General features: G+C 44.3%; 1 protein-coding gene across 2 annotated transcripts in view; it reads right to left on the minus strand.

Moving 5' to 3' along the window:
• Nucleotides 1–22,182, minus strand: part of Ect2l (epithelial cell transforming sequence 2 oncogene-like) — an 82,453-nt gene that overhangs the window by 58,280 nt on the left and 1,991 nt on the right. For both annotated transcript variants that reach the window (NM_001195036.2, NM_001370991.1), the window contains exons 2-3: nucleotides 14,598–14,731; nucleotides 13,268–13,380 (exon numbers count right to left, since the gene is read on the minus strand). In NM_001195036.2, the coding sequence (NP_001181965.1) occupies nucleotides 13,268–13,380; nucleotides 14,598–14,699 (215 nt within the window). In that variant the 5' untranslated portion in view covers nucleotides 14,700–14,731. The remainder of the gene's footprint in view (nucleotides 1–13,267; nucleotides 13,381–14,597; nucleotides 14,732–22,182) is intronic.

The raw sequence follows: 22,182 nt of genomic DNA on the forward strand, positions 1-22,182 counted from the left end.
CTGAGACTCCTAAGGATATGGAGTCCAACGTGGCCATCTCCTGTAGTCAGGCAGAACTCCCAGTGGGGGGAAAAGGACACCAACCCAACAGAACCTTCAACCCAAAATATAAGAAGCTCAGGGAAAAAGATGGAGCATAGAATGAGGGAATGACCAACCAATGACTGACCCAACTTGAGACCCATCCCGTGGGCAACAATTCCCTCACACTATTAGTGATACTCTGTTATGCTTGCAGACAGGAGCCTAGCATAACTGTTCTCTCAGAGGTTCCTCCCAGCAGTTGACTGAAACAGATGCAAAGTCCCATAGCCAAATATTAGACAGAGTCTTGTGGAAGTGTTGTGAGAAGAACTGAGGGACCCAAGGGGAGAAGGACTCCACAAGAGGACCAACGAAGTCAACTAACCTGGACCCTTAGGGGCCCAGAGACTGAACCACCAGCCAAGGAACGTGTATGGGTGGGAATGGATCCCCCACTCCTCCACCCCTCTATCCCATCCCCCTACTCCCCACCTCTCAAATGTGTATTGGATACGCACCTTGGTCTTCATTCAAGTCCCCCAACAGGGGCTGTCCCTGACGGTTTCCTGCCTGTGGATTCCATTCCCCTATCTGGACTGCCTTGTCTGGCCTCAGTGGGAAAGGATGTGCCTAGTCCTGCAGTGGTGTGCCTGGGTTTGTTGGTATGCAGGGGGTCCTCCCACTTCTGGGAGGAGATGGTGATGGCAGATGGGGGAGGGGATGTTTGAGGGGATGACTGGGAGGAAGGGAAGAATAAATGAATACATTAACAGCAAAAAGAAAAAAGAAAAAGAAAAAGAATGTTCAACCTGTACTACTTGAGTCCTTCGCAAAGCACTTTGCTGTGGAGAGATTTATAAGGAGTGTCCAGAGTATACAACCTGGGATAGGATTAGACTTTTCCAACCTGTATCTTGTTTTTTAGCTCGACTTTTCTAATGAGATATCTTTTTCCTAATTATCAAACAAAATTTGGAGCAGATAAGTGCAAACTCTAATAGTCAAAAATAAGAACTAAACAAACCCAATTGTGTATTGATTTAGTTTCACAATTACAGATCAGAATTATTTAAGTTTCTAGATATAGAATCTTGAGGCAATGTGATATATCTTAAGGACAAAAAGAGTTGTAAGGGGGAAAAAAAGGTTAGCAAATTTCGGTGACTATATAATGTGTGGTGGCAGTGAATTGGTTTATTCTGGGAGTGTTGTGCATACATTATTTTATTATGGAAGAAAAAAAGAGAAGTAGTTATACTGATGTTACTGGGAACCAAATTTCCCATTTGAGAGAAGAAAACAGTGCATAGCAACACACACTTTTAATCCCACCATTCGGTAGGCAGAGGCAATCAGGTCTTTGTGAGTTCAAGGCCAGCCTAGTTTACAAAGTGAGTTCCAGAACACCCAGAGCTGTTACACAGGGAAAGTCTGTCTCAAAAAGAGGGAAAGAGGGTGGGAAGAAGGGAGGAAGAGAGGGAAGGGAAGGGATGGATAGAAGAGGAAACAGATGCAATATAAAAAGTTTAAGAGTTTTGTGTATTGAAGTCGAGCTAAGGACGTGGATCTGAACTCCTCATGTACTATGATGTGTTTAAGCTATCTCCTCATCTCCCTAGACAGCCATGTATGTTCAGAAGCTGCAGCACCAGCCACCAAGAGCACCCAGAACCCTCAAGAGAGCTTTGGATTCCAAGCCTGAGGTACAAAAAGAACACAAGGAGGCTGGGGCAGCAGAGACAAAAGACCACTATAGATTAGTTACTAACAACCATCAAGAGGACAAACAATTACCTTGGAGACGCTCTATGGGCCAAGAACAGAACAATTTTATGAAAATTCCCAGGTGTGGTGGCTCGTTCACACCTGTAATCCCAGGAGGCAGAAGGAGGATCACCCATGAAATCCAGGCTAGCTCCATCTACATAGCACATTCCAGGCCATCCAGGGCTACATGGAGAGGCCTCGTCTCAAAGAAAACAACAAAACGAAACAACCTGATATTGCATCATATCACAATATTTAAATTCAAACTAAAAATACTTAAGTTCATAATGCTACAGAGAACTCGATTCTTGGGTGCGGAGGAAGTGAGACAACTGGTTTACTCTTGCTTGCCTTTCCAGTACAAACAGCCCTTCACGAGGAAGGACTGGGCAGAGACAAGAAGGGTCTCTTTTGAAGAATTTCATTTAGTAAGCCAGAAGGACTGACTCTTAACAAACAAGTCAACATTTTGCAACTCTTAATAGCGTGATGGACCTAAGGGAAGAAAGGCAGATAGCAGGGATATGAGCTCTACGCCTCTGAAGGGATCAGATATCCTTATCAAAAAACAAACAAACAAACAAACCTCAATCCAATTAGGGAGGCCCAAACTACTAATTTTCAGAAACTCCAGGAGACAGCAGGATACAATCAGCAAGAAGCAAACTGTGGGAAACTCTACAAGTCAAAAGGTAGTGTGGCGGGACATTTAGAGGAATTCAGGAGTCCTGCGAGATTTATTTTTTATTTCCTTTATTTTGATGTGAATGAATGGCTGTGCCACTTGCATGTATGTTTGTGGGCCATGAGCCATCAGTGTTTGTTTGCAGAAGGCAGAGGAAGCTATCGAATCCCTGGGACTGGAGCTACAAACAGTTGTGAGCTACTGTGTAGATAGATGCTGGTATTCAAGCTTGGGCCATCTGGAAAAGCAGCTAGTGTTCTTATCCCCTGAGCCATTTCTCCAACCCCAAGGGTCCTATTTAAATTCACTACAAATTATTAGCTTTATTGTAGTCCACATTAGAACGGATAGTGAGATATTGGCACAAAAATCCCAAACCAAACCAAAATTAAAACCCCTTTTTTTTTTAAAAAGAATTATTTATTTAAAAAGTTTTATTTTTGTTTTGTTTTGTTTTTAGACAGTGGCCCACTCTGTAGCCTGGTCTTTGCTATGCTGCCCTTGAACACATGGTTATCCACCTGCCTCAGCCTCCTGAGTGCTATGTGTGTAAGTGTGCAACACCATTGTGGGGGAGGGGGCCTGGGGACATGTGTGCTGAGGCTGACGAGAAGGTCTGAAGACAACCTGCAGGAGTCAGCTCTGTCATCCCATCATGTGGGTTCTGTGGGTTGCACTCGGATTATGCTTGTCAGCAAATGCCTCTCCCCACTGAGGTATTTCGTTCATCGGAAAAAGCTATTTTTAAAGTAAGAATTTATGGAAATACTAAGGAAATTCGAACTATGACCAGGCATGCATTGGCTACTCAATCATTCATTCTGTTAGGTTAATAATGGATTTGTGATGAAAATTTTAAGATCTGTTCTTTTTAAGAGATACATATTGGGATATTAATGTGTGAAGTGATGTGTCCAGAGTTTTATTTAAAATAATCCTTGGTATGAATGTTGAAGAATTTGATGAAATAATGTGGACCGAGATTTTGTCACTGTCATTAAAAAAGTGTTCATTATATGGGAATTCATTACATTGTTTGTTTAGTCTTGATAAAGATTGTAAATTCCTTTAGTTAAAGAAAATATCAAAAAAAAAAAAGGAAGGAAGGAAGAAAGAAAAGGAAAGAAGAGAAGAGAAAAAAAGAGAAAAAATGTCTACTCAGGCACTGTAGCACACACTGTAGCACTTGGCAGGCTAAACCTGCTAGAGTATATAGTAAGGGGTGGCTCAATATATATATACATACATACATACACACACACATATATACACGTATATATAAAGAAATATATATAGAGATTTCTTTTTATTATATATATATGTGTGTGTATATAATAAAAAGAAATCTATTCTGTTGGTGCAATATCCAGTGAATCTTTACAAGCAGTGTCTCCGTCAGAGAAATGACAGACTGGGCAACCGTGCTGAAAAGCTGGCTGAAGCAGGGTCAGGGTGGGTTGGGGGTGGGGTTAGGAGAACCTCAGTGTGAATGACTGAAGGAGGAGTGGTCTGGAGAGGGAGAGGGAGAAAATATAGAGAAAAGGGCAGAGAAGGAAGCAGTGGGACTGGAGGAAGCTGTGACTGGATGAAGTTCTCAGAGAATGTGTGTTGTTGACACGTGTATGGCTGTGTTGAGGACCCCATTGCCTCAGGCCCGTGGGAAGATGGCAAAGCCACCCCTACCCCTACCTGGAGTGAGGCTCAAAGGGATGGCAAAGCCTTCCTCTGGTCTATGTGCGATGCTGATAATGTGTGCAGAAAATATCTACCACAGTTCCCTGCAGATGCCAGAATGCTGTGAGCCTACAGACACAGCCACTACTGAGATTAGCTAAACCTGCCTGCTGTTTTGAGATGTATGTAACCAGCTTGCTTCTGTGTTTAGCTGTATGCATTAACTCTCTGATCTGCTCAGCTATGTGTAATGAACACTCTGAGGTGCTTTGGTTTCTCCACCAGAGAACTGAGTCCACTAGATCCCAGCATGTTTGTGCACCTGTCTTTTCTTCATTCCCTCATTGCCCCAGTCAGGCTCATCCCTGAAGTCCAGCCGGACTTTCCAGATCTACTAAGTACAAGATCGAGGCTAAGTTAATGTATGTGGCTCAATCTCCTGGCCATTGCAGTCAGCCAGAAGCTGCCCTGAGCTAGGGGCATGGCTCAGTTGGCAGAATGCTTGCCTGGCAAGCCCTTGGTTTGATCCCAGAACCACACACTTGAGCACTGTGTCACATGGCTTTAGCTTTAGCACTCGGGAAGTGGGAGCAAGAGAATCAGGAGTTCAAGTCATCTTGATACTAGCCTTCGAAGGGCTCTGGGGCTGGGGAGGTGCTGGTCTGGACCTATAAGCTAGTCCAGTAAAAACAAAACCTCAGATAATTCAATTTCTTCCCCTGCAGACACACTGAGGGTATGTAAGGAGCCAAGATTGCCGAAGGCAATACTAAAGGCAGAGAAAGAGAGAAACCAAACTCCAGCTTTACTACTGGAACCAGGCTTCAACTGCAACCAGATCTATCCCTGGAATTTTCAGTGATGCGGGAATAAAGTCTCCTTAATTATTCCAATCAAGTTTAGGGCCATCTACATAATGAAGTATATTCTAAAAACCAACAAGTAACCTCAACACTGTGGGATGCAAAAGGCACTTACAAAGCCAGGGCAGCAGTGTAGCCAGCGTTCACGCCTCCAGGAAGGAAGAGATCAGCAGGCAGAAGGGGCCTTGGGGCCCCGCAGAGCCTTCTACTGTGTGTTGTCCTTGGCTGTGCACCAGATCACCTGGGGAACTTGGTGACAACCGTTTCCTCAACGCTATTCCAGGCTGCTTGAGCCAAAGTGGCTATCAAGGCTCACGATCTGTGCTTTACAAACTTCAGTCTGATGGGACACACTTGTTCAGTGTTTGCGGACCTGACTCCCATGGACGAAGCAGCAGCCATTAGGGCAGATTCTGCTGCTGCTGCTGTCAAGTTAGAAGCACAGAATAAGCACGTGGTCGTTTTAGGAAAGCTCGTAGCTCTGATGAACTCCTTGGACAACGTGTGTGGGTCTGATGGGCTCTTTCACATCTGTGTGACTGCTAAATGCTTTTTGCCTCATTCTGGAGAGCTCAGATGACCCAAGACAACTTAGACTCCCTAATCAGGGCAGCTTCAAAACTTAGGACTCGATGATGTCATCACGGGGCCAGGATTCCTACATTTCAACTTTGTCATCCTCAACCTGTGCTCCTCCGTCTTGTCCCCTGAAATGTTTTCCCCAAGGACTAATTTGAGCAATAAATCTTCACACAACAGAGACCATGGGGTGGGAGAGGGCCCATGCACATCCTTACGCTCCTGCTAAAGTATAAGATGGGGGGGGGGAAGCACCCCGAGAAACTCTGCAGACATTGCTAACATCTCTTGGGCAGAATTACTGTCAAAAGGGCCTCTCTTCCACCAAACACTCTCAGGAATGAATTCAATCCAATCCTGAGATGCCTTCAACCTTCAGGCCCCTGGGTGTGCAGTAATCAGCAATACTCGGGCATTTAATACCAGAGTGGGATTGTGGGCAGAGAAAAGAGAAACAACAGAATGGCTCTGGTGGGAAGGTAATGAAGTATGTAAAGCCTCGGTGGAAATGGAGAAGAGACAAGGGACGATTTCCGTAGCAGAATTTTCCCTGTCCTATCACTGTATATATTAGTACAACAAGAAGCCTGTGATTGGACATGGAAAAGAGACATAAGAGTTGCAGAGACAGAGAAGGAGGAGACAGGTAGAGGAAGGAAGGAAGATGGAGCAGGAGGAAGACGATCCAGATTCTGTGTGGCTTTAAGTAGCCACAGGTAGCTGTGACTATAAGAGGAGGATAGAATAACTGGGGTAATTTGTCTAATCTAGGTGGACCGCTTGTATCATTAATTGTCTCTGAAATTACTGTGTGGGCATCTTGTGAATTGAGAATGTATTGATATATAAATCTGACTGATTCATTATAAGATTCTAGAGTTTTGATTTACTGGGTTACTGGAATTTGGGACCATCAGCCACAGGGGTTTATGGCTGAGAAGGTACAGGAGGCTAGGAGGCTGGCAAACTGAAGAAGGGAAGACTGCCTAGCTAGAGGCGGCTCGAGACCACAGGGCGGAGAGTAGCTGGGTGTAGCTCGGGAACTTGCCATTCTTTTAAATATTTCCCACAACAGTTTCCTGCCTTCCACATCAATCACACTCTCCTGTACACTGGAGATGTACTGCGGCTAGCTCTCGACATAAGAGCAGTTTAGACAAACAAGGTACCGTAGGTGATAACATCACGTGTGTGGTGGTTCTACGTGATTCAGGGAGACTTTAAACACAATAGAACTGAGCCACTGAGAATGTAGGGACTGAGAACTTCCATGCAAGACTTGCTTAACACGTCCACTGGTCTCCACCTCTCCCCCTACACGACAGCTTCAGGAGTCTGGTTTCCCCTTTGCTTTTAAACTTAACCATTTCTTGTTTGGGAGGAGCCTAGAGAGATGGCTCAGTGGTTAAGGGCTCTGAGTGCTTTTACAAAGGGACAGGCTCTGTTCCCAGCACCTACGTGGTGACTCACAAATGCCTGTAACTCCAGTCCCAGAAGATTCAATACCCTCTTGGGACCTCTGAAGGCAATACACATTTGTAGTACACAAACATATATGCAGGTAAACATACCCATATATATATAAAATAAATATAGATAAATAAACTTGCAGGTTTTTTAATAGCTTCATCAATCCCTACAAAACGTCTCAGCCGTGAATGAGGATATTTTATGATTGCTCTAATGGTGTAGAGCGTTGGCGGATGCTCAGAACATGGTCCTTAGTGGGAAGGAAGAGACAAAATGACCCAAACTTCCAGACTCTCTGCCTGTCCAGATACAATAGTTGGCAGTACAGAGGTACGCCTTGTCTCTGAACACTGCCTGCTCCTTTTCTGACAAAGTTCTACCTTCTCAGCTCCCGAGCCTTCTCCTTTGTCCATCTGGGTGGGCTCCTTGGTAGAATCTAGTCTTAGCAAAGAACATTGCTAAGTCATTTCAGAACAAATCCCAACGCTTGATACTTGATCACCCTGGAAATCTGATCGGGTTCCTGATCCTTCGGTGTTTGGAGGAAGAGGGGAGGGAAGGTGTCTGATCTTCTGCCTGTCTCCAGCAGGAGCCTGCTAGCTTCGTTTAGACAGAATCCCCTCGCCTCATGGTGATTTCCAGCCACTCTGCTCTGTCCTTGGCTAGAATTTTTACCTTGCCCATGTCTTCAGTTCAAGTCGCATCCTTCCCTGGTGACAAAGCCCACAGCAGTGATGGCGCTAGCAAGGTCCTGAAGAGTCTGTTCTCGTTCTGCTTTGGTGTTATACCATCCCTGGGCGATGCTTGTTCTTAAAACAACGTCCCATTGCCACGTGCAAATGCTCTCCTTTAAAATGAGTTTCCAAACTCAAGGAGATGCTGCTGCGCTGGGCTCTAATTGAAGCTGGAAGTATGTTGTCTCTGAAAAACTTCACAGCCAGGTTTCTTGACAGACTACACCAAGTGAGATTTCCTCACCCAACGGCTTGCAGGGGCCACACGGAAAGAGTAAGTGAGTGGATTAGAGAGGACATGGGTGTTCTTAGTATACAGGGATGCGTGCGTTGTCCTGCCCCTGCCCACCCCCACGTCCATTCTGCTCTGGTGAAGACGGGTGACCAGACGTAAGATCTCTTGGGTTACTCGTGACCTTCCTTCTTTCTTCTGTCCCTCCCCTCCCCCACCGCCCGAAAACGCAGTTGCATGAATGTTGCCACACCCACCCAAGAAGGCTACAAGTTTAAACTTCTCCAATTCTGGAATGAAAGGCCTTTGTAAGAAGGCAACGCAGCAGCAGACGCAGCTGTGCAGAAGCAATTTAAAACCGGTCTCACCAGTGCAGCAAGGAGAGCAATTCACAGCCCTCGAAGGTGTCTCCAAGTGTGACAGAGACAAACAGCCCAGCGGCCTTCAAAGGTCAATTTAGTCAAGCAGGTGGGGGGGGGGGGGGAGGAGGGGGCGGGGCAGAAAAGTAGACACCAGCAGGAACCTTGAGGCCTGCTGAAACATGAGTGTCATGTCCTGGAGAAACTTCATAAGGGAGGGATAAAGACACTTCCTGTTAAAAGGAGGAAGACTGGCCAGAGGGATGGTTTAAGAAGCTAAATAAATAAATAAAATCTTAGTGATTATAAAATTCCTTTAAAAATCATTCTAGGAGCCGGGCATGGTGGCGCACACCTTTTATCCCAGCACTCAGGAGGCAGAGGCAGGCAGATTTCTGAATTCGAGGCCAGCCTGGTCTACAAAGTGAGTTCCAGGACAGCCAGGGCTAGACAGAGAAACCCTGTCTCGAAAAACAATAAATAAATAAATAAATAAATAAATAATCACTCTAGGGCTGGAGAGATGGCTCAGCGGTTAAGAGCACTGACTGCTCTTCCAGAGGTCCTTAGTTCAATTCCCAGCAACCACATGGTGACTCACAACCATCTGTAATGAGATCTGACACCCTCTTCTGGTGTGTCTGAAGACAGCTACAGTGTACTTACATATAATAAATAAATCTTTAAAAAAAAAAAAACAAACAAGAGAAAGAATGGGAGTGGAGCTGGGGTGGGGGAGGGGAGAAGATGGGAAGAAGCTGGAGGAGGGGAAATTGGGACCAGAAGATAACATATGAAAATGAGGATTTCAACAAAGAAAGAGAGAGACTGTAAAACAAACAAACAGACAGACCAGAACCATAGCCTCTGTCATGAGAAAAAGTACTGTTCTACAAATACAGTAGAGTTCGCCCCAGACTTCAAGCAGTTAAGTGATGTATATTTTTCATATTTATTATGTTTACATTTGGGAGGAGAAAGACTACAGGAATAAGAAGATTAAAAAGAAACACTGAATAAATAACCAAAATTTGATGGTTCTGTTACTGTTACAGCCACTCATTTCAATCCCCAATATATACTTCACTTCATAGCTTTCATTTCTCCCACTCTGGGGACTGAACCCAGGCCCTCGTACACTGGAGGCAAGTATTCTAAGCTCTTTTGTATGAATGCTTAAGAAAAATAAAAGGGTCAAGAAAAGGCCCCAGGTAAAGGCACTTGCTGGCAAGCCTCACTACCTGAATTCAACCACCTGGACCCACGTGATGCAGTAAGATACCAATTCCCACGAGGTGTTGTCCAATCTCCACACTCACGCCCTGGCTCGTGCCTAACCACCATCCACTACATACACTAAATACATAAATCTGATGAATACACAGAGCCTAGAAACTGGTCTAAAATGGAATTTTAAAGAAAAACAAAACTAGGAAAATAAAAGTTCCTCTTTAGAAAAATCCGGATACAGGTGTTCAGAGTAGCATTATCTTCAACAGCCTGAGGGGGAAACAAATCAAATGTTTACCAACTGGTGACAGTATGAAATATTATAAGTCCACAATATGGAATGTTTTTTGACAAGAAGAAAGTAGTTAAAAGTGTGCTATAAAATGGATAAACCTTGACATTTTAATACATGAAAAAAAAGCTACAAAAAAAAATCACCTATTACCTGGCTCTATTTATATAGAGTCCAGAGGGGGTACATTTAGAGAGATGGAAGTAGACTTGTGTTTGGACACATCTGGAAGGACAGGTGATAAGGAGTGACTATCATTGACTAGGGATTGACTGGGAATGGTGGAATGTGTTAAACTTAGATTATATGAGGACCACAAAATTCTGCCAATATTCACTTGAGTCCTTCAACTGCCAAATGTTATTGTACACAAAAATTATATTTCGGTAAGGATCATTTAAGGGAAGCTGGTTGTATTAACTTGTTAAAACAAACAAGCAAACAAACAAAAACGAGTCGAGCTTCTAGATCTAACTAAAATTGAACACAGCCCGAATGGGATTAGACTGTTAACCCAGTGTGAGCCTCTAGAAAGTTGAGGGCCAGGTAAAAACCACCCACGTATGCAAGCCTGAGACTGGGAAACATGTGACTAGGCAGATCGTGTTCAATAACAAAAACAATCACTACAAGTTAAAGACGACCCCAGAAGGACAAATCTAGAAACCAAAAACTCCCACCCAGCTTCCTGTGAAATCGGCAGCCCCGAGCGCGTTAGCAGCTGCGTGAACTATGACTCACTCGCTCACTGATCTCTCTGTGAGAACGCAGCTGCTGTTAAAGGAAGCAAAGAACAAACCAAAACAAAAACTACACAACAGGTTGGCTCCACATTCTCATTCCACAGAAAGAAGCATTCAAGCGCCAAAGGGTACAGTTTCTAGGGACAGAATGTCAGGTTAAGCAGCCTCAAAGTACCACAAGATCTCTAGTGACCTCTGGTGGTCAAAACTGAAACTGCTTGGTTCATGGTCCCTGAGACTACAATGTGATAATGGATGTGAATGAAGTTTGGTCTGTCTGTCTGTCTGTCTGTCTTGTTTGTTTGTTTGTATCTATTTTCTAGAATGCTGGAAGGTAGGGCAAAAGGAATCACAGAAAATGACTACAGTGAAATGTGCCTCCCCCTGATCGTCAGACAGCTACTGAGCAGCCTCTACGGGGCTGCGGAGATGCTCGGTGGTTAAGAGCACCTACAGCTCTTCCAGGAGCCTGAGTTCAGTTCTCAGCATCCACACTGTACAGCAGCTTACAAGCACCTGTGCTCCATCCCCGGGGGATCGGACATCCTCTTCAGGCCTCACAGGCACCCCCTCCATAGACACACACATATAAGAATAAGAAAGTATATCTTCTTTAAAAAGAATCTTCACAATTTTGGCCCTGAAGAGGATGGGAACTCCACAGGAAGACCAACAGTGTCAACTAACCTCGACCCTTGGGGCTCTCAGAGTCTGAACCACCAACCAGAGGACATTCATGGGCTGGACCTAAGCCTCCCCACACTTGTATGTCGCAGATGTGCAGCTTGTTCTTCATGTGGGTCCCGAACAACTGGAGCGGGTGCTGTCCCTAAAACTGTTGCCTGTACGTGGGGTGTGTTCTTCTCACTGGGCTGCCTTGTCTGGCCTCAATGGGAGAGGAAGCGCCTAGCCTCGCAAAGATTTGAAGTGCCAGAATAGGGGGCATGGGGGACACACCCACACAGAGGAGAAGGGAAAGGGGTAATTAGGAAAAGGGCAGTTTGAAAGCAATGATGAAAAGCATAATGAAAACCATAATGAAAGTGGCTAACCCCAACTGTCCGTGAAACATACCCAGAGTCTCCCTAAACAAACAATAGGAAATAAGCCACTTCCTGGAGTCCCCTCTGCAGGTGTGGCAGAGCTCCAGGTCTCTGTCCACTAGTTAAAGAGTGTCAGTCTGGGGACAAAGGACTACATCTCAGAAATGCCACTCTGTTAGGATTGTTGGCCGAAGACACCAGTGACTGCCCCAGACAGACTCAAGGGGACCTCTTTGGAGATGAATCCGGCAAAAATCATTCTCACAGAAGCTGCTACTACCCAGCTAGGTCCTCCAGTCAGGTCCAGGCACACTGAGGGGCTTTCTAGAATATTCTGGTTACACACACATCTTGAATACCTCCAGTTTCGCTGACAGGAGTCCATATCTAACACTCAGCTGGCTAATTAATAAATAAGCTACTGGCTGCTCTGACTGTCTCCTGAGTCTGATGTTGGCTCTGCTCACTGGAAAGTACCTGAGAGTAGCTGAAGCATAGCGACTTCACAATTAGAGGAAACTAATAACCTCTAGTGTTCCAGATCAGAACACTAGCTGCCCTGGCTGTGATTTCAACTTACCAATGTCACACTGTCTAAGCCAAAGGGCAGTGGAGGGATAGTCAACCTGGGGATACCTGTCTTGTCATAACCCTCAAGGCCACTAGTATTGTCCTTTCTTATGTTTTATCAGTCCCAACCCAGCATTTAATAATCATTTGTGAAATGTCTACCTATGTAGCAGACATTCATCTGGCATATATTGTCTGTCCGATAGCTCCAAAGAGAATTTAATGGAGCAAGAGAATAGAGCAAACACTGACAAGTGTTTGTAGAAATGGAGCAGCCTCCCCATGGTATGAGGCTGTGAACCTCCAAGGCTCTGCTTCAGCCCAGAGACAGAAGCAGGCGCTAGGAGAATCTGCATAAGCCTTAAAATAACAATTGCCTCCGTTTTTTACAGGGAAAAGAGAAAACTCCTTAAGGGTTATATAAACATTTTACCATATTTTGATGCCATTAAAAAATCAATAATTACACCTGAAAGACCCACAACGTGAGGACTCCCCCACGTTCTGACTCAGGAGAGGCGACACCCCAAAATCACCCACAAGAAACGGTCTTGCTGCAAATTGCAAGAGGATTTTTATTCAAGAGCGCTCTCGGGCCTACGGTCATACACCACGCAGGGGTAGAGGACCGTGGTGCCCCGAGTAGCTGGATAAGGGGGTATTTAAAGGAAGAAACCACAACTCAAGGAAGTGGGGAGGGCGTTGTTGGAAGATACCAAAAATACCAGTTAAGAGTCACAAGGAAGTACAAAGTCACAAGTGTCAGGTTATCTCTCAAGACAGTTTCTAAGAGCCCCTAACAATCTAAGAGCCCCTAGCAATAGCACCTTTGCATAGTGGGTTCCAGCAATGGTCAGGGTGGGTCAGGGTGACTTTCTTTGAATGAATACTCCTTGAACCCAGGAAGTGGGTGGGTGGAGGAATGTCACTATCTGTTTTATGATTAGCATACCTTGGAGCACTGAGTTTACTAATCTTTCAACATCAGCATGCTATTTTTACCTTAATTGTGATTTTGAGCATTGTGAAAGAATCACGAATAAGAATTCCCGCCGTTGCTTGTTGGTCCAGAGGTCAAACCAGTGACTTATGAGAGTAACTCTTTCCTGAAAGAGCTGGAAGAGAGGAAAATGAGGTCTCCCTATCCACTTCCATATGTTCTCAGTTGCTAAGCAACAAGTCAAATAACAACCTCATAGCTAATATTTACATTATTCATGACAGTTTACATGTACTTTCACATAGGCTGTAGGGTTTTTCCTTTCAACTTAAAGTGCTTTTATCTAGCAATACAGGCAAGCCAAGGCTTGTTGGGTGGGCCGGAGGAAAACCTAGGAGCTGGGTAATTACTGGGGAGCTAAGGGGATCCCCTGGAAAACAAAGGGTAATGATGGGATCCACATCTCTTGTTTTTACCTAGGTTAGTGTAGCCTAGGGCCAGAGTCCTAAATGTTCATCCTGTCTACTGACCCCATACACTGCATCATGGGAGCAGGACCGGTTAGTATAGATTTGGTTTTCTTTTCTTCTAGCTTTGGGGCTTCATAATATCCACAAAACTAAAGATTGGTCATTATTGCACACTGCCATTGTGAGCTGTGTCTCCAGGGAGGTCAGCATCCCTGAAAGCAGGATTTCAGCTCTCCTTCACTTATGCAAAGACACTGATTCATTGTCTTGATTGTAGACCAGTCTTCCCCACCCCGCCCCCAGCTACATCCACTCTCCTCCCATTATGGAAGCAGCTGGACCCACACGAGCTGCTTCCATTAAAAGCTGGTGAGATCGGTCTACTGTTCAAGGAATTCTTCTTGAATCATTTTCCAAAGCGCGGGTGCTGCATGAAATCGCACAATGGGCGCACAATGGAAGTGTGGATTAACAAAACACAGAAACATACATGAAGTGCCCCTGCCTCCACCACAGACAATCACGACGTCCTGAAGGACCACAGGGAACTCAGGAAGCACGTGTGGTGTGTCTCCTAGGTAACAGACAAAAGTCTTGGGGGAGAAAACACTCTCTTTGCAACATAGCCAGGTTCATTCTGGAGAAATGGCTCAGAGGTTAAGAGCACTGACTGCTCTTCCAAAGGTCAAGTTCACATCCCAGCAAACACATTGTGGCTCACACTCTGACTCCCTCTTCTAAAGTGTCTGAAGACAACTACAGTGTACTTACATATAATAAATAAATCATTTAAAAAGAGAGAGAGAGAGACTCAAAAACTATACTATTTTTCATTAAACATTTGACAACGTAAGACAGCATACCCCAGTGAGAGCAACCTTACTCAATTGAACTCCTGTCCACTGTAGTGTATGCAGCTCACCTGTCTGTTTAAGGACTGGTTCTTAAAAGGTGTCCAGGCGCTGAACCGAGTGTGGAAACTTTCCACTTCCACACTTTCCAGGGGAAGGCTCCCAAGTGACATCTCAGCAGATTACTTTCTTCCACGTCTAGGAACTATTGGTTCAATTTAACAGATGTTAAAGAACACTTAGAAACAACCACAAACATCAATTACTTTCTGTGTAGAGATTATAAAATTACCATATCCACTAATATATAGGTGAAGCATCCACAGAATTACAATTCGGGTATATAGATATAGATATATATGCATACAGATGTGGGGCCGTGCCAGGAAACTTGCGAAGGTGAAATGGGCTCAGAATCCCTGCACCCACCCGAGGACGGTAGGAGCTTCCCGACTCCCGACCAGATTCCTGGCCCGGAACCACAACTCCCCACAGAAGAACACCACCACTGGTCACTTACCACAGAACACAGTTCTCCATGCTAATGAGGTCTCTAGATGGCCCCTACGAGTTTAGCCAAATCCCTTACCAGACAGTCCTTCCTACAAAAGGTATTTAATCTCTGGTCCACCTTGAGGAAGTTATATGCACCCGTTTTCCACAATGAACAGTGAACAAACAGTATGGAGAAGCTAGGACTGTCTCTCTCTTCAAGAACAGCGGTGAGGAGCATGGAGGAGGCTTTTGTCTATAGAGCCAAAGTCTCCCACAGAATGCTCCTCTGCCCTCCCTGACATTTACCATCTGAGCTAAGCCAGGGTACCTGGGAGTCAGGGAATCCCAGCTTAGGCCTCAGCCTGCCAGTTTCTCGCTCAGGCTGGGGCCCCTATCTTAGGCTGGGTTTTCCCACCTCCTGAGCAGTGTTCTCACAAGCCCATCCTCTGATGGCAGCATAGGGTGAAATGCAGTCTAGCCTCCTGTGTTTTGTCTGCCCAAGCAGAGTTCACATACCCTGGTGGTGACACAGAACCACATACATGTCTGTATGCTTGACCATGAAAATATTCACCAAGTGTCCATGAACTCCAAAGCATTTCATTTATTCTGTATTTATATGCTTGTATCCCAGATCTGAATCTAAAACAGGAATTTTTACTTTGGTGAGAGCTAAATCAGGTTTTAGGAACGCTGTTGCTGAATCGGGTGGTACGTATTTGTTATCCATTGCTGCGTTACCAGTTACTCCAAAACCTAATAGTTTAAAGCATCAACATCAGCCCTTTCTTCATTTCAAGATTTATGAGGGTTAAGAAGCCAGAGAGATGGCTTCGTGGGTGGAGGCTCCTGTTGCACAGTCATGATGGCCTGAGCTCCAGGCTGTAAACCTACAGGAGTCAGGTGTGGGGTCCACACCTGTCACCATAGCACTCCTGTGGTTATTTGAGAAGCAGAAACAGGAGAACGCAAGCCTAGTGTATGCTGTACAGCAGCAGAGACAAGAGAGACAGATCCTGCCTCAGCTGGGTGGGAGGTGATAACAAATTCTGACCTACAACCACACCATGGCACACCTCTGCAAATGCAGCCAGCAATAATGAATTTACTATAATAACATTCATTTCTATTTCTTTGTATAAAATGCATTTGCTTTGTATATAAAACATCTTTTGCCTATCATTTTGCCCCCCCCCCCCAATGGTATAATATAGAAAATGGATTTCTGTCTTTCGGTCACCAATAACTCCATGCTGGGAGCCTGTTATTGATGAAACATAACCTGGAATGCATTGATGCTATCATGGCATCTTGTTCTTGCAATCCATTTCTAAGTAACCGTGTTACTTAGGCTTTAAGGAATAAGTCACACTCAGCTTACAGGGGACCTTTCAGAGAAGGGAGAAAAGGCTGATGATTCCAAAATAAAACCTTGATACTAAGTCTTAATAAGAACTTCCACATAAAAGGAATGCTAAAGCTTTACTACCATATGTAGAGATGCAGAAACCACCTAAAACTACTAAATTAAATAGTTGGTGGTGATTGTTGTTGTTGTTGTTGTTGTTGTTGTTGTTGTTGTTGTTGTTCTTCTTCTTCTTCTTCTTCTTCTTCTTCTTCTTCTTCTTCTTCTTCTTCTTTCTTCTCCTTCTCCTCCTCCTCCTTCCTCTTCTCTTCCTCCTCCTTCTCCTCTTCCTCCTCCTCTTCCTCCTCCTCCCTCTTCTCTTCCTCCTCCTCCTCCTCTTCCTCTCCCCATGGTCCTATATCATAGGCTGGCCTCTGACTTGCTATTTAGCTAAAGCTGACCTTTCAGAATGACTGTCTTACTGATGGCTTGCCTAAGTGATGAGACTGCGTGGCTGTGCCACTACACACGGTTTGTGTGGTGCTAAGGACTGAGTTCTGGGATGGCACAGGCATGTTAGACAAGTATTCCACTAGCTGAATTACATCCTCAGCTCCAGATCAACTCTTGGAAATATAAATTTGACATTGTGTCAGATGCACTACGTTATGACATGTACTACAATATGTCAAATATAATTTGACACTGTAAAATCAATGTACTTATCATCATTAAACTAACCAGAGAGGAAAGGTTACATAATAATTTCAGACACAAAGAGTATATTTTATAAGCTTTGACACTTGTTCATCACACACACACACACACACACTGTAAGGTAGCAGTAGTGGAATCTCCTAGTCCAAACAGGAGTGTATTTTAAAAATGTAAGGCCAGCATTGAACTGAACAGCAGAGTTGGCCCTTTCCTCTGACTACAGTGAGCATCTTTGCTCTGATTACAGTGAGCATCTTTATTTGACATTGTTCTGCATGTTCTTTGTAGTATGATAAACCAATAACATGAAAAAAAGTGAAATAAAGTTAAGGGAAGGAATAAAACTGTCATTGTTGACATGTATGCTAAAGAATCCACAGGTAACTTGGCAGATTTAAAGAAATAAGTCTAGCAAGGCTGATTCATACAAGGTCTGTAACCTCCTTCAGCCTAGGCAGGCTGTTTCAGACCTTATGCCACTGAGACGGGGCCACCTGCAGTGCAGCTCGTCCGACTCAACTAGTTTCCTTTTGATGTGACACTGCCTACCCCCTGCCGTGAGGCCGAACCGGTTCTCCAAGATTTTCCAGAGTTAACTGCAAGCTGTGAATTTGGTGACTTTCTGCTAAAAGGCTGTGCTGACAACTTGGCATCTCAACATCAAGAAACTTGGCGTGACAGGGGATGGGTTCCCCTTTTATAAGCTCAGACTTTTATTAAACATTTAAGCCTTAATCAGAACATTGTCTTGGCTCCATTTCTCTCTCGTCTGCCTAGTTCCCCTCTCATTTCAGCCCCGGTTTGCCTCCCAGGGTAACCCAGTTCATGTTAGCCGCGGCCCGGTTTCCAACAAAGGTCAATATGCAACAATCAATTCTCTTTCCAAAGGCTCACAAACATTCAAATAAAATGAATGTCTAATTGTCATTTTATGTGCACTGATGTTTTGAATGCATGTAAGGGTCTGTGTTAGGGCGTCAGATCGCCTGGAGCTGGACTTACAAACACTTGTAAACTGCTGGGGATTGAATCCCTGTCCTCTGAAAAAACAGCCAGTGCCCTTAACCACCGAGCCAGCTCTCTAGCTCCCCATAATTGTTTTGAAATTGTTTTTAAAACAATGTATCATTTATAAACAGCATTTCAAATGCAACTGAAATATGAGGGACAAGCATTCCACATAGAATACTAAAGACTGTACCAAGAGAAACGATAAGAGATATAAAAAGAACATGTATTTGTACATATGTCAGCTCTCCCAAGTCACTCCATTACTCAGTATAATCTCAATTAAAGTCCAAAAGGTGTTGAAAAAAAAAGCACAATTGGAAAAAGAGAGTCATGACTTAACCACACATGTGCAGGGTTTGTTTACTCTAAGGTCAGGGTAAATGAGCCTGTGAGATACTGACTCAAGAACAGAGAAAAACAATAGAGTTCAACAAGTCCGGAAACAGAGCCATGTGTGTGCCCCCACGACTTATGACAATGGTGACACTTAGACTGAAGGGAAAGGATGGCTCCAGCCAGTGACACATGGAGCAGGACAACCTCCCAAGTCACCCAGCTGACCACCTGAGTCAGGACAATATATTACTATTGTTTTGAGCCACTTAAAAGAGTTATTTATTTTATGTATATGAGTACACTGTCTTTAGACACACCAGAAGATGGCATTAGATCCCATTATGAATGGTTGTGAGCCACCATGTGGTTGCTGGGGATTGAACTCAGGACCTCTGGAAGAGCAGTCAGTGCTCTTAACCACTGAGCCATCTCTCCAGCACCCCCAAGGGGCTCAAGCCACTTTTTTTTTTTGTTGTTGTTGTCATTTGTTATTCAGAATTAACAAAAGCCAATACACCTGGAAGTGTATTTAAGTCATACATAACTTAACACAGCACTGACACTGGGTCCAGGGTGGTGTAGACAAAGAGCAGGTGAATTACGAAAACAGGATTAGAAGGCGAATTGTGTTATAAACTGTAAGAGGCTGAGTGAAGTTGTTGCCTGTGTTACTATGACTGACACACGTGTCACAGTGAACATACAGAAACGACACACGTCACAGTGAACATATAAAATAACCAGAGAGGCTCCAAGCAGAATATAGACTCTGCTGATTGATGGACTTCTTTTTAGTTACATATAATAACGTGCAGAGAGGTGCTAGCACCAATATGAAAGATCTGCTTAGCTTGGGAGTGGACTATTTAGTGCAGTTTCCAGCAGGCAATAGAGTCTCAAGTAAGAGCCTTTAGACAAAAATCAAACAGAGGTTATGACCATGAGACACCTCGAAAAGATCTTTCAAAGATTTAGGGTAATACTGGGTAGACCCTCCCATTTAGCAAGTAAAAAAAATATTGTTTTAGCGATTTATTTTTATTCAGGTGTATGTGTGTATACCTATGTATATTTATGTAATGTGTGTGTGTGTGTGTGTGTGTGTGTGTGAGTGTGTGTGTGTGCACAGACACCAAGGAGCACCTCTGTGTATCAGAACAACCCAGAGGAGGCTAGAACTTACAATACTGTGGAAAATAACTGATTATTGTTTCGTACCGCTGACATTTGGCGTGGTTTGTTACCCAGCACAGACTAAGAGAGCCAGCGGTAGGTGGGCTGCGGGAACTCAGGTGCCGCTGGTGGAAATGTACTTTAGACAGCTGTTTGGCATCACTTACTGAAGTTAAATACATACACATAATTACCCTATCAGAATGAATTAAAACATCAAAAAGTCTTATTTACAGAATCACTGAATTGCCCTGAGTCGAAATCATCCAAGCATATATCGACAGTTGGATGGATATACATCCAGTATATCCATGTAGCAGAATGCTGTATATTGTCTCAGGAACTCCTTGCTAGAACACACATGTATTCTCTCTCTCTCTCTCTCTCTCTCTCTCTCTCACACACACACACACACACACACACACACACATACACACACACACAAAATAAATGAAACAAAACCCACACCATCAGCTCTAGTTGCCTTTTGTCCATTACTGGAGAAGTAGAACTCCACGTGTGGATGATGCTCTAGCTGACTGGCCTCCCATCTCCTTGAGAGCTATCGGCTCCAAGTGGGCAAGCAGCTGAAGAAACCCCTGGGGCCAGAAGAATCCCAAAGTCGAGTATTTGCTTACCCACTTCCTCCTTGTTATCCAAGCCAATAAGAAAGGCACATTTAAAAGATTGTTATTTCCGGCCAGGCATGGTGGCACCCACCTTTAATCCCAGCACTTGGAAGGCAGAGGCAGGCGGATTTCTGAGTTCGGGGCCAGCCTGGTCTACAGAGTGAGTTCCAGGACAGCCAGGGCTACACAGAGAAACCCTGCCTCGAAAAAACAAAACAAAACAAAACAAAAAGATTGGTATTTCAAAGACATGGACAGTCTTAGCAGCCATTTTTGGAAAGGCTACAGGATGGCATAGCACGGTGAATGCCACATTTGAAGATGTGCAGCCATGCAAGGCAGTAGTGTGTCTTGACAAACAGCTTAATAATGTATTGTTCAGATTAGAAACCTCCTGGCAAGGTGGAAAATTAAATATCTCCTTCTGAATCATTAAATCAAAGCAAAGCCACAGTGTTAGAAGATATCTGACTGTTGTTATGTAAAATCGCCCCAGGAGCCTACGTAAGAGATTTGTACTTAATAAGTTTCTCAAAATTGTAGTTAGGCTCTGTGCTGAGGGATTACTGACTTACATAATCGGGCAAGCATTACAGAATAGCTGCTGTCTCTGCTGCTGGGCTTGAACTCTCTCTCTCTCTCTCTCTCTCTCTGTGTGTGTGTGTGTGTGTGTGTGTGTGTGTGTGTGTGTGTGGTGTTCAAGTTTACACAAAATTATTTTTGTTATCTCAAAGGTCAGTTTGGGGCTGGGAACATAGCTCAGTTGGTAGAGTGCTTACCTGTTCTACATGAAATGTGTGTGAAGTACCTCGGTACGATAGAATCATGTGTCTGTGTGTGCCTGTATAATTCCAGTCCTTGGGGACATAGAAGAGAATGTTGAGAAGTTCACGGTCACTCTGCACTTTGTAGTGAGTTCCAGACCAGCCTGGTTTACAAGAGATCCTGTCTCAAAAGTACAATACAGTGTCCGTTTTCCTAAGTAGCTATTGGACCAGGAGAGATGACAGATTTGCAGTCACTGCTCTTTTAATGCATAATTTCTTTCCCTTTTCAGAGACTGCATTTCACTCTGTAACTCAGGCTAGCCTCGAACTTACAGTTCTACTTCTGCCTCCCAAATGATTTGTTCTCTTGTCCCAGCATTTTGTAATTGTCCAAAGAGTAATTCTATAAGACACTAGCAGCTGTTTCCTCAGAAGCAGGATCTGTGATTAAATATAACTGGAAAATTGATCAGAGTTAATATTTCTTGCGGTGTACAATGTTGTGGAAGCTTCGGCATGCTGGTCAATCTGCTAGAAGAAGAAGAAATAACACATAGCATCTTCCTCATCACTTCCACGCAGTGCTCACGGAGCGTGCGTTATCTGATGGGATCACCACAGTGTTTGCTTAGTTCTCACAAACTGCTCCCCAATCGGTCAGTGGCTTACTGTAACAAACACTGAGTATCTCCCGGTGTCTGGGAGTTAGGAGTACAGCTTAACCAGGCCTCCAGCTCAGGGCATCTCAGGCAAGTGTCAGCTGGAAATTACTTGTGCAAAGCCGGACTAAGGAGAGATTCCCTTCCAAGCCCAGGCCAGCGGTGCTGGGTGCTGAGCCAGCTCTGAGCCCTGCATCTGATGCCTGTAGGGAAATCTAGCAAGTTAATGAAAATGCAGAAAGGCGGTCATGGGAGCCTGGTTCATTTGCTCAGTCAGAGACTCTGAATATGTGCTACAATGAAAGAAAGCTGATGAGCATAGCCTATGCACTAACTCCAGGCAGACAGTGTCAGGAGCAGATCAGACAGCAAGAGCCCTGTTGGGAGTCAGTGGAGGACTTGTAGAGAGCTAGCTCCCATTCTGGTGAGCAGAACGAAGTATTGCACTCAGCAAGTGTGTGAGTGGGAAGGAAAAACTGTTGTGTTTGTCTTGTTTCCTTTTTCTTTTTTGAACAACTACACCT

Source organism: Mus musculus, chromosome 10, assembly GCF_000001635.26.
Source record: "Mus musculus strain C57BL/6J chromosome 10, GRCm38.p6 C57BL/6J".
NCBI classification, from domain to species: Eukaryota; Metazoa; Chordata; class Mammalia; order Rodentia; family Muridae; genus Mus; species Mus musculus.